The 16,091-nt window shown below is 40.2% G+C and overlaps 1 protein-coding gene across 24 annotated transcripts in view; it reads left to right on the top strand.

Annotated features, from left to right (window-relative positions):
* Positions 1 to 16,091, top strand: part of PTPRD (protein tyrosine phosphatase receptor type D) — a 457,704-nt gene that overhangs the window by 435,534 nt on the left and 6,079 nt on the right. For all 24 annotated transcript variants that reach the window (XM_006150805.1, XM_006150804.1, XM_027772789.1 and 21 more), the window contains 5 exons: positions 5,705 to 5,990; positions 6,432 to 6,610; positions 7,215 to 7,341; positions 8,891 to 9,016; positions 11,648 to 11,802. In XM_006150805.1, the coding sequence (XP_006150867.1) occupies positions 5,705 to 5,990; positions 6,432 to 6,610; positions 7,215 to 7,341; positions 8,891 to 9,016; positions 11,648 to 11,802 (873 nt within the window). The remainder of the gene's footprint in view (positions 1 to 5,704; positions 5,991 to 6,431; positions 6,611 to 7,214; positions 7,342 to 8,890; positions 9,017 to 11,647; positions 11,803 to 16,091) is intronic.

Raw genomic sequence — 16,091 nt, 5'->3', positions numbered from 1 at the left:
GGAGAATGGAGGAGGATCCATTCAGAGAACCAGGTGGATAATCGGCTCAGGAAACTAACAAAAAAGCACAAAGTACTTACTGAGGCATTGTCTGAAAAGGAGGTCAGTAGGTTTTGAAACTTGACATTGAGAGTTCCTCTGTGACTTTGGTTTCCAACTGAATAGCAATTTCATGCTGTCAAGGAATCATTGGAACCGTGACACAGTTATGTTTGGCGGTGTCATGTATATGTATGAAATGTTTGGAGCTGTTTTGTGTTTGGGATAATTACAAAATCTCCTCCCTTCCTATTGGTATCTGATATTTTTCCATACTTCTGTGCCTCTGATATTTCCCATAGTTCTTCAACTCTAATAGTATTCGGAAAACCAGGGAAGAAGGGCTTTTCCAGGAAGCTGCATGACGAATATATAGTCACATGCAGCTACAGGAAGGTATGGCCGAGTGGGCTACAACAGTCACCCTGTTTGCTATCTGCTGCTGACCCAGATGACAGAAAGTGGTGTGAAGCACCATGGGGACTGTAAGAAGTGTTGGGAAGTTATAGCATCTTAGAATTTGCCTTGTAGTCCCTTCTCTATTCTCTACCACGAGATAGCTGTATAACTTTAGGGAAGTTTCCAGATCTTATGAGTCATGGAAAGGGGAAGGAAATGTCATTTATGGAATGCTTTGCTTTCTGGTAGGTTGAGGCCACAGGGGAGACCCGGGTTTGATCTCCAGCTCATCCTAAAAGACAAGCACAGTGGTACACGCCTGTATTCATAGCTATATGGGAAGCTGAGGGACACCAACACGCAGGGTTAACAACAACAACAAAAAAAAAAAAAAGACACAGGGTTAACAACAACAACAACAAAAAAAAAAAAAACTGGATAGATCATTAGATTTACTAGGTAATTATTTATCTCAATATCAATTGAAGAAAAATGGGAAAATTGAGAAGAGGTTAAGTGACTTTCTCTAGGACACATAGCCATTGGTACCTGGTAAAAATAACTGGAAACCTCATGATCTTGCTTCAAGGTAAGAAGATAAGACACACATCTCTGTAAAGGCCCCAATAATCCTTCACCCTGGAGAAGTAATTAAGAAGTAACACATGTGAAGAGTTAATTCCTTCTGTATCTTACATATGAACAACAGGTTTGACCAGCTAACTGTCTGTCATCTGAAAATAATATAGTTTTCTTTCTTTTTTTTGGGGGGGGGGTAGGAAGAAAAATCAAAACATGTTTTGTTCAAGTCATGGCTCCTCTTTTGTTTCTTGTGCTCCACAATTTATGATGTGAACTAAGACACAGATAGGATTTTTTTCTTCCCCTTTTTGGGAAAAAAAAATGCATCACCATCACAGGGGGAATTATACTATGTAGGATTTGAGTCATTTCTAACAATGTGGCAAGATTCTATGCTGTCTTTCTGCCCTATATAGAAGTATGGATCATGCTGACATTTGAATGGTCCTTGCTGCATGTTTTGCAAAAATATTTTTGCTATTATCTGAAATTGAATTGTTGAATGGGACTTCGTTAAAAGGTTTACAGTGGGGCTTCTCTGAGAAAGAATGCTGTGGAATTGAGTCTGATTAGAGTGAAGTCAATTTAGAAAGATGACACAGAGTAGCAGATGTTATTCAGAGTCCTAGGACCTGAGATACATTGGTTGGAGAGAAACCCTGAAAGATAAACTTTCCAGTAAATTCTTACTTAGGGTTTTTTCACTGCAGTAAACTGGCATTGGAGGAGACCAAGACACAGAGACCATTGAACACATTGTTCCTGTGCTCTTATTCCCTACGAAATCGTAGGAGAAGCAATCTGTACATTTCTCTGCATAGTACCAAACTTTTGTGAAGTGTGGGAGTTGTTTCACAGACTGAAGAGTGCTGCTTGCCTAACACTGATAGTTGCCTATGATGCACAAGGTCTTGTACCAATCACTAATCCAGTCACTTAGTCTACCACAGTTGAACAATTATGGCTGTCTTGGTGCAGGGCATAGAAAGTTTTTTTTATTTGTCTTTTGTTTTTGTTTTTTAACACAGCTAGTGCTTTCACATCTGTACTGTTGATAATGGACAGTCATCCTGCCACACTGATAATGCAATTAGCCTGGGACTGTATTCAAAGGCAACTAAGGATTTGGGGCCCAGGGTGATTAAGCCTGCCCTAGTGGGTGGAGGGTGGCAGGAAATAAGGGATGCCAGGGAAAACTTGTCACTTGACAGTTTATGTGGAGCAAACTAAAAGGGAACTTCATACATCTGAGCACATTGGAGCCAGGCTAACAGCTCTATATTACTGTTTGTATCAGGTTTCAGTTGGATCTACGTGCTAAGGCATGTGCTGTCATTTCTAGGGCTTGGTCCCAGAGACTTTTGTGTGACATCACTATGTCATTTGAGTTTATGGGTTTAAAACCTGGAGGCTTAGGATCAATATCCAGGGGCCATCTGGCACATTAAAAAAGGGGGGGGGGATTTCAAAATAGTAGTTACGGTGGTCTAGCTGTGGTGGTGTGCACTGTTAAGACCTTGTGCTCCAAAGTGTGGAACCACATGGGAATCTCAGGTTCAACTCCTGGGCCAACCTAAAGGCCAGATGTGGTGGCATGTAATCCCAGCAGCTTGAGATGCTGGGTCCAGAGGAACATAAGTTTGATTCTGGATTTGGCAATATAGTGAGGGTTTGTCTAGAAGAAGCTGGCAACTTATCCAAGAGGCATAGGAAGTAGGGCACTGCTGCATGAAACAGCAGCCATATGGGAGGGCTAGGTTTGGATCCCAGGTAAACAGGAATATACTGGACTCATCTGTGGACATTATTCACTGGAAGGCTTGAGGCACAGTTACACTGTGGTGCACCCTGTCAAGGATGGAAGGATGTCTGTCTTCCTTATACCATTCCTTCTACTTTTATGAAAGAAAGTAAACTTTGGGTCCAGTCCCATGGCCTACTGGTTAAGGAAACTAGATCACACATGGCCAAATACATGGTTCAAATCCCAGCTTTGGTGGCTTGAAAAACACTGGACACTTGTGTATGTGTGACCCAAATCCCAACAGAAAGGAAAAATGGAGGAGAAAGGATTATAGCATGATGACACTTCATATGGAGATGTCCTTCCCCTCCCTTCCTCAACCCTATGAGTGTACATGTCCTCTGTTTTTTAAAACAAATGAAAATAAAGTGCAGAGAAAAACTGAGCATCTTGGTACGACCCTGTAGTGCTAGCTGGGTCTTTGAGGCAGAAAGATGGCAACACAGCCATCAACCTTGTCTTTAAAAAACAAAAGTGGTTTTATCAAGTTCCCAGGTAGCCTAGTCCACCAATCCCAGGGTTCCTATATGGAAGCTGGATTTGATCTACACTATTCAGTAAGTGAAGTTAGTACTTTGTTTAAAATGTTCTCTTTATATCTTGTACCCACTTGGTACCAGAGGGAAATTGCTATTTGAGTAGAGGTAGATGCCCTTGTGGTCATAAAAGTCATTCGTGTTTGGGTTCTGGACATTCCTTGCTCAGACCTATGAAAAGTGTCATGAGTAACTCCCAGAGTTGGCAGCCTGAGCGTAAATGCTGTTCTTTCTCTTTTACTATCTGAGCACCCTCTAGTTCACAACCTTTCTATCCATGAAGTTGTATTTCAAATGCCACGCCATCTACCAAATCAACACATCCTTGTTTTGTTTTGTTTGTTTGTTTTTGTATAATAGTTATGTAAAGTATTATGTCCCTTGGTAGAACCTAAGGTTTGTAAAGGTAGAATCTAAGTCATCTTGGTCATATGCTCTATGTCACTTGGCAAAGTATCTCATTGCACGTTGAGTGACGATAAGGATAGATCAGTGGATGGACAGACAAATAAGTGAACACACGGATGCATGGATGATGGAAAACTCTCCTCTAGCCAGTGAAGAAGGCTCTTTGTTGCTTGGTGTATGAGGTTCAGTACATGTTCACCAGCCATGTAACTTGCATGTTCTGGAGTAGAAAAACTATAGATTGGGACACACCTGACACATAATTGCAATCAGCCTAGAAGGTTTGAAACTTAAGAAGTGGACAAGGCTTACCTTGAGATTGTAAGAACACAGATGTGTTATTTTCTTAGGGTTTTGTTTGTTTGTTTGTTTGGTTTTTTATTTATTTATTTATTTATTTATTTATTTAGCCACACTAAAGGAAATTCCACTGTTTCAACCACCTGACTCTGTAATCTGGTTCAGTAAATTAGATTGGCTCCTCGTAGCAGCAGATTTTGTCGGGCTGTTGTGCTTCATGTAGGCTCTCACATCCTCTTTGAACTGGTTTACACTCAGTGGAAAATGACCCATCAGTCCAGAAGCAATGGGTTTAAAACTGCCTCAGGGTTCTTTCAGGAACAAAGATTGGGGCTTTTCCTACTCAGAATACTTGAATTTCACCTGGAATTCAAAAAATACATTCAGCTGTGGAGAACAGATGAAAAGTAAGAAACACACCCACTCTGTCTACTGATTCATTGTTACTAAGAATGTGTTTCCTTAAGAATTACCTGTACTATTTTTAGTGTGTACCAATTTAATATGTAAAGTATGAGGTTCCTACCAGGTTGGCTTTAGAACTTCCTTTCTGATTTGTAGAATACTGTGTTTTAAATGGAGTGATTTACTAGTTTGTAGTCGTGCCATTGTTTCTGCGTTTGTGAATGGAGCTAAGACTCAGTGTTTGCCAAAATGCATAGCTTTGGTGTTTGTTTGGTTTTTTATTTATTTATTTATTTATTTATTTATTTAGCCACACTAAAGGAAATTCCACTGTTTCAACCACCTGACTCTGTAATCTGGTTCAGTAAATTAGATTGGCTCCTCGTAGCAGCAGATTTTGTCGGGCTGTTGTGCTTCATGTAGGCTCTCACATCCTCTTTGAACTGGTTTACACTCAGTGGAAAATGACCCATCAGTCCAGAAGCAATGGGTTTAAAACTGCCTCAGGGTTCTTTCAGGAACAAAGATTGGGGCTTTTCCTACTCAGAATACTTGAATTTCACCTGGAATTCAAAAAATACATTCAGCTGTGGAGAACAGATGAAAAGTAAGAAACACACCCACTCTGTCTACTGATTCATTGTTACTAAGAATGTGTTTCCTTAAGAATTACCTGTACTATTTTTAGTGTGTACCAATTTAATATGTAAAGTATGAGGTTCCTACCAGGTTGGCTTTAGAACTTCCTTTCTGATTTGTAGAATACTGTGTTTTAAATGGAGTGATTTACTAGTTTGTAGTCGTGCCATTGTTTCTGCGTTTGTGAATGGAGCTAAGACTCAGTGTTTGCCAAAATGCATAGCTTTGGTAGAGCTTTACTACTGTGTGAAAAATCTTGTCAATGGAGACAACCTAAATGTTTGGGGTTTTTCCTCACAGCTTTGAAATAATGTCTATTTTGTATGGCATGATCAAGGAACATTGTATTTATGAATTTAATACTTATACATTTGGAAACCAAGGTAATTGTCCTTAGTTATTTGGTTCCCTATGTTCTGATTATGGCAACCTGATGATTGGCATGTAGAGTGTTCCAAAATCTTCACAATAGCTATTGGAATAGAAAGAATGGGTATGAAACCTAATTAATCAGAATAACAGCAGTGTTATTATATGCTGATGTCCCCGGAGGTGTATTTGGATTTTGCTTTTCTCTCTGTTTTCTTTATAGTGCGGGTGTTGGCCGGACTGGTTGTTTCATCGTAATAGATGCCATGTTAGAAAGAATAAAGCATGAAAAAACTGTAGATATTTATGGCCATGTAACTTTAATGAGAGCCCAGAGGAATTACATGGTTCAGACAGAAGACCAGTACATCTTTATCCACGATGCACTGTTGGAAGCAGTGACTTGTGGAAATACCGAAGTGCCAGCTAGAAACTTGTATGCCTACATTCAGAAGCTGACACAAATAGAAACGGGAGAGAATGTCACAGGAATGGAGCTCGAATTTAAGGTATGATATCGGATATGATGTGTCTATGCGGGAGCAAGTCATTCTGGGATTGTGTTTCTTTCAGTCATCACTTAACTTTTGTAACCTTCCAAATTTTTCAAGTATGAGACTCATGTGATTCTACAACTCTTTCTCTGGGCTGTGGCTAGAAAACACTGTTTTCTTCGTTTCTTCTTCTGTTCTTCACTTTGTTGCAATCCCTTTAGCACTTTAGTATCCTAACAGAAACTGAAAGAGCATACTCTTGGAAGAAAATTTTGAAAATGTCAATAGGCTATATGGAGCAAGGAGAAAAAAAGTAAAAGGCTGTGTAGTTGAAGCAGGCATGTACTGTCAACCAAAAGTGTACATTGCAAAAGAAGATTTTGGGTGCCTTGCATGTAGGCCGTAAGCTATTGTACAAGCATCTTGGTCTGACTTTTCTTTGTTTCTCTTCAATAGCGTCTAGCTAGCTCCAAAGCTCACACCTCAAGATTCATCAGTGCCAATCTTCCATGTAATAAATTCAAAAATCGCCTTGTTAATATTATGCCATATGAATCCACAAGGGTATGCCTGCAGCCTATCCGAGGAGTGGAAGGATCAGATTACATCAATGCCAGTTTTATTGATGGATACAGGTACATACTCTCACTCCTTTAACAATCCCAAACCTTGATATGTATATGTGCCCTAGTGTCAGAACCAGAAAAAATTCTATCTCAATTCAAACACATCTTCTTTGCACCTAGGTGAGCATTTGTTCCCTTGGTGTGTGTGTGTGCGTGCATGCACGCATGTGCGTGTGTATGTTTCATTATTTGGAATAGCAGCAGAAATTATGGAGTGTGTAATATGCCCTTGTGCACTCTTTTTTCAGAAGCCATTTGGATTTGGAAGGAGTTAATCAAGAAGCTACCTTTGTACCATATTTCATCAATGTGATAGGCTGTGGCATGTCTAGAAAACCGAGGCACACAGCAGTGTACTGAAGGGATGTGTATGACACATGAAATGGAGCCATTGGCATGGCACCAAAATATATATAATAATGATCCAGACTGAAACCATAGTAGCAAAGTCCTCAAAATACACACAGTGTGCAATCCTAACTGGAATGTACTGCAGTTGCAGTAAGAACAGGTTTTCATGTGATTAGTGGGTTAGATGTGTATATATGAAAGATCAGATTTCAAATGGTCTCTATAAACTGTAACATGGTATTTTCATTCTGTCTGATACCAGACAGCAGAAAGCCTACATTGCTACCCAGGGACCCTTGGCAGAGACCACTGAAGACTTCTGGCGGATGCTATGGGAACACAATTCCACCATCGTTGTGATGCTCACCAAGCTGCGTGAAATGGGCAGAGTAAGTGTGTCACCCTGTGTGTCTGTTCTCTCTGTGGAGATAAGGGACTGTCATTGTAATAACTCAAAGGCCACGATCGTTCTGAGAGGCAGAGTACCATGACATAAATTAGACCAGTCACTGATTTCTAACTTGTAAAGATACATCAGTTTTTGTAGTTTGGAAGAAAAATCTATAATAGTTCTTGCTTTTGATTAGAGGATAATCATGGTGTCCGAGTCATAACCAGATCTCCTCATTGGATATATATCTTTCAGTGCATTATCATTTCTTTTGCCATGATCAATTGGAGTCTCATGAGTCAATGTGCTATCATTTCTGTGTATGAAGTAATCTGATTGGTGTTATTCCCGAAGGAAATTCTTATGTGTCTACCTGGTACCCTGATTGAATCAAAGTTTGGAAAATTACATAGGTTTTCTAGGAGTATGATCTGATCATCCAAGATCCACTTAATTTTTCTAGTGAAAAAGACAGGCCTCCCTAATGATGTCTTCATGCCATAAGCCACCATGAGCCTTAGCCGTTTTGAATGACAGGCAGATGTGTGCATGGTAGCATATAAAGGGAAACCTTAGAACTGGAACCTGGGACTTTCCTGTTTGGATTTGGCATTGCAGATCATGGAACTACTGTTGTTTCTGGCTCCAGACCCACTTTTAAAGGATGATTACTTAGAAATACATACCAAGTAGTATTAGAGATACCTAAAAACCTCCAAAGGAATAGATGTCAGAGTAATTGAGATCTCATGTCATTGTAATGGTAGAGGTGAATTGTAATGGTGGAGATGCTGCTATAGTCTGACTTGTAGAGCTCACAGAAAATAAAAAGATTGTCATACTAGGAAAGGAACGGACTTTTTATTCTGATGTGGCTGCAGTATAGTCAAGTGATTAGAGCTGCCTGGACCCTCCTTTCTTCAGTTGACAAGTGAAGTTGGATCATATCAGGTCAGAGGTTTCTTTACAATGGAAGGTTCTCTATGTATTCCCAAGTCCATAGTGTTGCACATGTGCTGTAGTACACCGCATCATTGTGCATGGACTGATATAATGGTTTGGATAATACGTAGATATAAAGATGTGTATCCTGTCGCAGTATTCAATCCTGTCTTAGCTTAGCTAACCATCAGGTACTGTGATGGTTACCATGGGCAAATGTGGAATTGGTGTCATTATCCTCAGGGAACTTATGGCTATGAAGATAAAATGAGTCACGTGTGGTCTCAATGTTGGGAATAAGAGAAAAGTTAGGTCGAGGAGAGAAAGCTGCTGGATTGGGGCCCAGCAGGTGACATGGTGGTTAAGGTGCTGGACACTCCCACATGGCTCACCACAGTTCGAGTCCCAGACCTGGTGCCTTGCTTTCTCACTTTCCCTATCTCTTTCTCCCTCTCTGCCTCTCTCTGGTCAAATTAAAATAAATGAATGAATAAATTTTTAAAGAAAAAAAAAAAGAAAGAAAGCAGCTGGATAAAATTTTGTGTGCATTTGTACAAAGTCACATGAAATTCGTAGGGTGTCACATGAATATTCTCTTCTTTTAGGAAAAATGTCACCAATACTGGCCAGCAGAACGATCTGCAAGATACCAGTACTTTGTTGTAGATCCAATGGCTGAGTACAACATGCCCCAGTATATCTTAAGGGAATTCAAGGTCACAGATGCCAGGGTAAGTCGGAACAATCTCTAACTCGTAACCAGTAGCTAAGGAGTGGTCTGAGAAACACTTCCATGGGAGAAATGTGTGCTAAGTGGCCATGTTTCCAAAGGTCAAAGCAATCACCCATCTTGGAGGACTTTTGAGAAAGAGTCATTTTTCCTCCAACCATTGCCCCAAAGGCAAGTTTGGCTTCCATTCAAACATCACATCTGGCAGCTCACCTGTGAGGGTGCTCTTGGTGAGGGACTGTGCTGGGAAGCATTTATTCATGGATTGGCTGTGCTCACATTCACCTTCTCAGCTCATTTTCTGTGGAGCTTTCTTGACTTCTTCATTAATGGAGGCTGTAAATATGTTGTTGTTTTGCAAAGCCTTTTAGGTCAGGTGGACTGTGAGGTTAATTCTGTCTGATTTTAAAACTGCAAAGCAAATGGCATTCTTTAGAAGAGTCTGACAAGCTTGGCACCTTCTAATTTGATTTCCAGCATACTGTGTTCTTCAGATGTGCTAATGTAGCTGTGAAAAGTGAGAACCCTGACCCTCTTGGCTCATTTTCATTTTGGAGTTCTTACCTAGATTCTGGAGTCTAAGCTTTGGTCCTGATGTAAGATGTTCTTTGTACACACATTGATATCTTTGCCACAGGCACTGTCCAACCAGGATTAGAAGCACCTATCAGAGGGAGACAGGTTCAGTTCCAAGCTCTGCTATGGTTTTAGACCTGTCACAGTGAGGGGGTAGAGGTATTGACTCTGTCAATTGTGTTTTGTAGAAAGCCACTTTCTTTACAGTTATGTTTTGAGACTGCCTGTTAATCTCCCAGACCCTTTGAGCTGAACTGAAAGACAAATGGGTTAGCGGGAGGGTTGGACTGGATGATGATGACAGACCTGTGAGCCCCAGAAAGTGAAGTACTCTGAAGGTCACTGTACTGAAAACAGTAGCTTGCTGCATGAGTTGGCCAGGCAAGCATGCCTTGGTGATAGTGGCCCATTGTTTAAAAAAGGTCTTTGATTTCTTGAAGTTAGGTATGAAAGTGAAAATCTTAAATGTGTCTTAAGTGAACTCATATCTGATGTTAAAGAGTAGGAGCTAGGTTTCACCAACAGCATGGATACCTTTGCTACACCCCACAAGCCCAGATTCAGTGAGACCCCAATAATCCCAAGAAAGATTGTCACTGCATTTTCTATAAAATATTTGTGATTGCATGGTTTTCTGAGGTTCCATAATTTTGGCTATTTGCGCTCCTGTGGCATTTCTAATCGCAATCTCCTACTGTGGAGAGCAAGATGGCAGTTGAGAATACAGTATTGCTAGGCAGGTAACCACTGAAGCCAGGTGGCCTCTCTTCCAAATAGTGAGGGTTTGTGCATATGACATCTTCTTACTATGAACAGCAATTGTAGTGGAAAGTCAATCCCCTGGATAGGCCAAAACCAAATTGGTATTATCTAGCCTCAGACTTTTCTTCCTCTGCTTTGCAGCCTTTTGCAGAACAGAGGAAGGGAATTCTGTTTCCATAAGTTAGTTATGGGACTAGGTCGGTACTTCTGTGTTTCTCGGTGGTCTTATGAAGTTGGTGTGATCTGGACGTGTTTTTCCTGTTGTCCATTGATGGATAGTTGATGAGTATGCATTGCAAGTGGTGCTCTCCCTCCCCCCAACCAGGAGTGAATGACACAGAGCAAATTTGTACTTATAGTCCTGGGAAGGGTCATGACTGTATATAAAAAAACTGTAATGGGCACAGAGGTTTTAAAGAAGAGGAGCAGATTGTATCCTCTTCAGCTGGAATCATTTTAGATTCTCTTTCCCCTCTGAAAAGTTGGGGGCCAGGTGGTAGTTTATGGCCATCATTGTTATTCCTAAACAGAGGATCTCTTCTTCTCTCGTTGTGCTTCTGAAAAAAGAAAAAAAAAAATAGTAGTTTCCATGCCAACTATTGGTATTTCATATGGCAGACTTATGCTGCCCTAATGACTTTGGGAAAGAGCCTTTATTTCTTATCTGTGTTTTGGGATGTGTGTGTTTTTCTTGCATCCTGTGATCACCTTGAGGTGTGCTTCACTTTCTGCACAGCACAGTTGCATGTGTGGTGGCTGCAAATGCTATGCTTCTGAAACTTGGGACACCTGGGTGCAAAGCTACTACCCGGTATGTGTCATGTCATTTCAATGTCACCATTTGTCAATGAAAGCTCTGGGCAAGCACAGCTGGTATGAAGTAAACAGTAACAACATCTGTGGTGTAGCCAGGACATGCCTGCCTACTCCTTTCACTAGGAAGAACATACTAAATTCTATGTGAGAAAAGAATATATATGTTCCACTTTGGTTTCATAATCATTGATTATATTCCCTCCAAATGTTAGCTTTGAAGACAGTTGCTAGGAGGGGAACTCTCTGGCTGTGTACTAGGTAAGATGGTAGGTGTCCAAGTAGCATTGTTAGATTGTGAGGTAAATAAATGGAGGCAGTGTTTATTAATAGCAGATAAGACACAGAACTCAGTTTGTGATTAAATATGTCCATTGTGCTTTATTTCTCAAACAAAACATACAATTCTTCTTGTGGTCTGTGCACTGACTGAACTCTGGCATCCACCTCTGTGGCTGGGTATGTGACATTCCCTGTATAGGACGGCCAGTCCCGAACGGTGAGGCAGTTCCAGTTCACTGACTGGCCAGAACAAGGAGTACCAAAGTCTGGAGAAGGATTTATTGATTTCATTGGCCAAGTCCATAAAACAAAGGAACAGTTTGGCCAAGATGGACCCATTTCAGTCCATTGCAGGTGAGTCAAGAATGATGAGTTTCCATTGGCACTGGGGTAGTCTGTGTATGGTCTGTTTGGTAAAACTGCAGGCAATGATTCATTTCAATGTTTTTCTTCAGTTATTTTCAAAATGTACCTCTTGTAAGAAAATAACAAACATCTTCACTGCCAATATTACCTTTACAGCATCACACAGATAGCGCCATGCCAGGCTTCTTTGGGAAACTATAAGTAGCTGTCAAGCCTTAATGACAATGCTGATTATTGTCAGTCTAAAAGTGGTTAGAATGGTACATCAGGTGAAAATGCCATTTGCATTGTCAAATCAGAGCAAGCAGTGTATGATTGAAAATGCCCTAACTTAAGGTTTGTTTTTTGATTATTTAAAACCCATGTGTTATCCTATTCTGTGTGGTAAACAATATTTAGTATGGACTAAGGTGCAATAGTTATTTTAGTTTCTTGTTGATGTTTATAATAACAATCAATAACAAAACAGGCATCACAAGAAAAATCATGTAACTGATCATTTTAAAAAAAGATACAGATTTCATTTAGAAGCATTTCCTTTGTAGTCTGAAAAATCCTTTGTTCTAATGAGCATGTAGGAAATGACACATAGACAAAAGTGAGCACAAAAAGTAGATGATCTGTCTTGGTGGATTTAAATTACTTGATCTTTTTCTTTCCAAGGTTTTCACTTAGGCTCTCTAAGAATATCTTGACACATATTCCTGCCTTTAGCCATAGGTATAGTAAAGACTGACTTGTCAAAGCTTTTGCCATCACCAAATGATTGCAACACTCCTTTACATGTTCTAGATATACTACTCTCATGTCTATATCCTCAAGAACTTGGGGATGTTTTCTGTGGGAAGGTCCTCAAAATACCATCCCCCTTCATTGGTCACTTACTACATTCACATGATCAAGTTAACACAAAAGGGAAAGGTTCATCTCTTTCCTTATCTTTTCCTAGAAGGAACCTAGTATAAAGCCACAAACATGTCTATTTTTGTTTTATTTGAGAGGTAAGATATACTCTGGAGGTCAAGGTGGTGGAAAAGCCAGCACCTCTCAGGACAAACCTCTGGGTCCTCTACTCCATCTTTCACAAAAGCCTTGACTGTTGCAAGACATCCTTGATCACTTTCTAAAGATGAATTTCAGCGACTATCTTGAGAGTCTTTAAAAATCACAGTATATGAAATACTCAGTATTTACATATACCTGGCAGGTAAATCCCCAACCCAATAAATCTATCTTCAACAGCCTATGCCCAAACATCACACCTGCCATTTATGTAGGATCCACAGATTAGGGATTTTTTTTTAATTATTTACTATTTTTTTCATCACCTTAATCTCCAAATGCGTTCCTACTTTGCAGTGCTTGAGGCTATTGTCTTTCTTGCTGCTATGAAGATTCTGAATTTTTTGTTGACCATGTTTTCTTTGTCCTTTTGCTTCAAAGACAGCATTCAATAAAAAGATGAAACAAATTCTAACACTGCTTGCCTTGGAATGGGGAAGAAATCATTCACTGAAAGCAGTATTCCTCAGCATGTATAACTTTAATTATTTTAAATTTTAATACAGACGTGAATAGTTTCTATTAGCAGCAAGTAAGTTCAGGATCTGTCCCTTAAAGGTAGAAACACAAATCCACAAGTTAAAGGCTGCAAAAGGTGCACTAAATCTCAGTGCCCATGCCAGTGAGAAGTTAGGACTGTTGCCCTTACAAAATAGGTCCACAGTTCAAATTATATTGAAACATGGCAGAAAAACACTAGCTTCTTCAAGGAGTTATAAAAACAAAGTTCTGGACAGGCTTGGGAGCCATCAAAAGTCTGGGGCTGGTAGGTGGCTGAGGTAGAGGAGCAAGCACTGGCTGAACAGAGCAGCCCCTCTCTGAATCAATCCCTTCCTCAAGACTGGCATGCACACAGTCATTTCCATGCATCCAAGCCAGTCTTAGTGGTATGAACTACAAGGGCAAGGCAAAATAAAAGGTCATCAGTCTCAACGGTGGGAACATCAAGGGGAAGGCCAAGAGGAAGGGATGTCATGGTCATGGCCAAAGTCAGGTACAAGGCAAATAGGAAAAAAAAAAAAAAAAAAAGGTCAAGAACAAGACCAGCAAAGGGAATAAAGTCATGATCAAGAGCCGAAAAAAGACAAAAGTCATGGTCAAGGCCAAGGAAGACAAATATTTAAGGTCATGGTGAAATGCTGAGATCAAAGCCATGCTCAATGCAGGCCCAGGCAAAGCGCGCACACACACACACACACACACACACACACACACACACACACACAAGAAAAGTCAAGGTCATCGCCAAGGCCAAAAAAAGAAAGAAAAAAGAGTCATGGTCAAGGTCAAGTCCAAGTTCATGGTCAAGGCCAAAAAAAAGAAAGTCTTGCTGAAGACCAAAAAGACAAAAAAAAAAAAAAAGAAAAAAAAAAAGAGTCAAGGTCAGTGTCATGGTCAAAGCCAAGGTAATTTTCAAGGCCAAAAAGAAAAAAAAATAGTCATGTTCAAGCTCAAGTCCATGGTCAAGGTCAATGTCATGGCCAAGGTCAAAGTCAAGGCCAAAAAAGGAAGAAAAAAGTTCATTTCAAGGCCAAAAAGGCACACACACACACACCAAAAATGTCATGGCCAATGTCGAGGGCAAGGTCATGTTCAGGAACAAAAAGGGAAAAAGCAAATCAAGGTTAAGGCCTAGGCCAAAAAAGGGGGAGAAAGTCATAGTCAGTGTCCAGGTCAACAAGGAAAAAAGTCAAGGCCCTGTCAAGGTCATGGTCAAGGCCAAAAAGGCAAAAAAATAAAAAAGGTGATCAAGGCTAGACAAGGCAAAGAATATAATGTCAAGGCCAAGTAATGGTCAAGGCAATGAAGGACCAAAAAAAGGCATGGTCAAACAAGGCAAAAAAAAAAAAGGAAGAAACCTTATTTGTTGATGCCCGATAACCATCTTGGCAGTCAAAAAATGTGTGATTTTGGGGGAACCAGCAGTTAGCGTAATGGTTATGTCGCTGGACTCCCACGTAGTCGACCACGGTTCGCGTCCCAGACCCAGTGGCTTAAAACTCACACCGGGCACATGTGCGTGCATGTCCAAGATCCCGAGAGGAGAAGGGAGGAGAAGGGATTGCAACGTGCCCATCTCCCCCAGGGGATGATTTCTCGCTTTCTGTCTCTAATGTCTCTCTCTGTCTGTCTGGCGAGCGCATGCGCCCTATAGTGAAAAAATCTCCCCCCCCCCCCAAAAAAAAGTGTGATTTTTCAAGCTTCCAGTTCTAAGACTTGAGCTACAGTCAGCCACATAGGTTTCCAGCACTCTAACCACACCAACCAACTGGCCCCATCAAATGGTGGTCTCAACTGGTGGTCTGAACTGAGGTATATATCATGCTGGGTAAAGTCTCTTCACAATCTAAATGATGTATCATGATTTAATGTATGAATAATAATAAAAAAATATATAAATAAAATTAAAAATTATGAAATTTAAAAATAAATTTTAAAAATCATTTGACTATACAAGGGGTATTCATAAAGTCCATGGGATATGCTTATAAAAACTTATACATAGATTTTAATTTCTCTTCCCAAAAAGTCATTTCATTGTTCCAGTGTGTTTTTAAATCCCCTCATTTGTAAAGTTAGGGTCTGTTCTGTACATCTATCTTCATGCCAGAATCATATTTTGAAATCAGGAGGAAAGTCCTCCAGTTTGTTCACAGTTGATTTGGCTTAGATTCTATATGCATTTTAGGATGAGTTTTTCTATTTTTGTAACAAACATCATTGTAGGGTCCTGACAGTGTCAAGGCAGTCAGAGTGCTTCACTATCCCATGGCCAACCACTGTTCGAGTACCAGATCCAGTAGCCTGAATATCATGCCGGGCATCTTTGCATTCCTAGAATGCCAGGAGAAGGGATTGTGGCATGGACACTACCCTTGGGGGTGATTTCTCATGTTCCTTCTAACTTTCTCCAGGAAGCACATGTGCCCTGTAATGAAAACAAAACAAAAATGAGATTTTGATGGGATTATATTTGCGCGTACAACTTTTTCAGTTTATTTTGTACATTTAATCCACTGTATATCATTGCAGCTTGTAAAATGAATTTTCCCAGCATGAATACACTATATATTAGTCCAGCTACAGAAAGTATCATACAGGGATATTTTTCCATTTTTATGTCCCTTAAATGTTTTGCTTTTTTTCTCCTTGATTCCCTTTCTCTCGCCATTCTCATGTACAACTATTAAACTACACTAATGATGTACCTTCGT

This window comes from Tupaia chinensis, unplaced genomic scaffold, assembly GCF_000334495.1.
Source record: "Tupaia chinensis unplaced genomic scaffold, TupChi_1.0 Scaffold000298_1, whole genome shotgun sequence".
NCBI lineage: Eukaryota > Metazoa > Chordata > Mammalia > Scandentia > Tupaiidae > Tupaia > Tupaia belangeri.
Note: the sequence above shows the minus strand (reverse complement) of the source record. Positions and strands in the feature narration are given on the sequence as shown.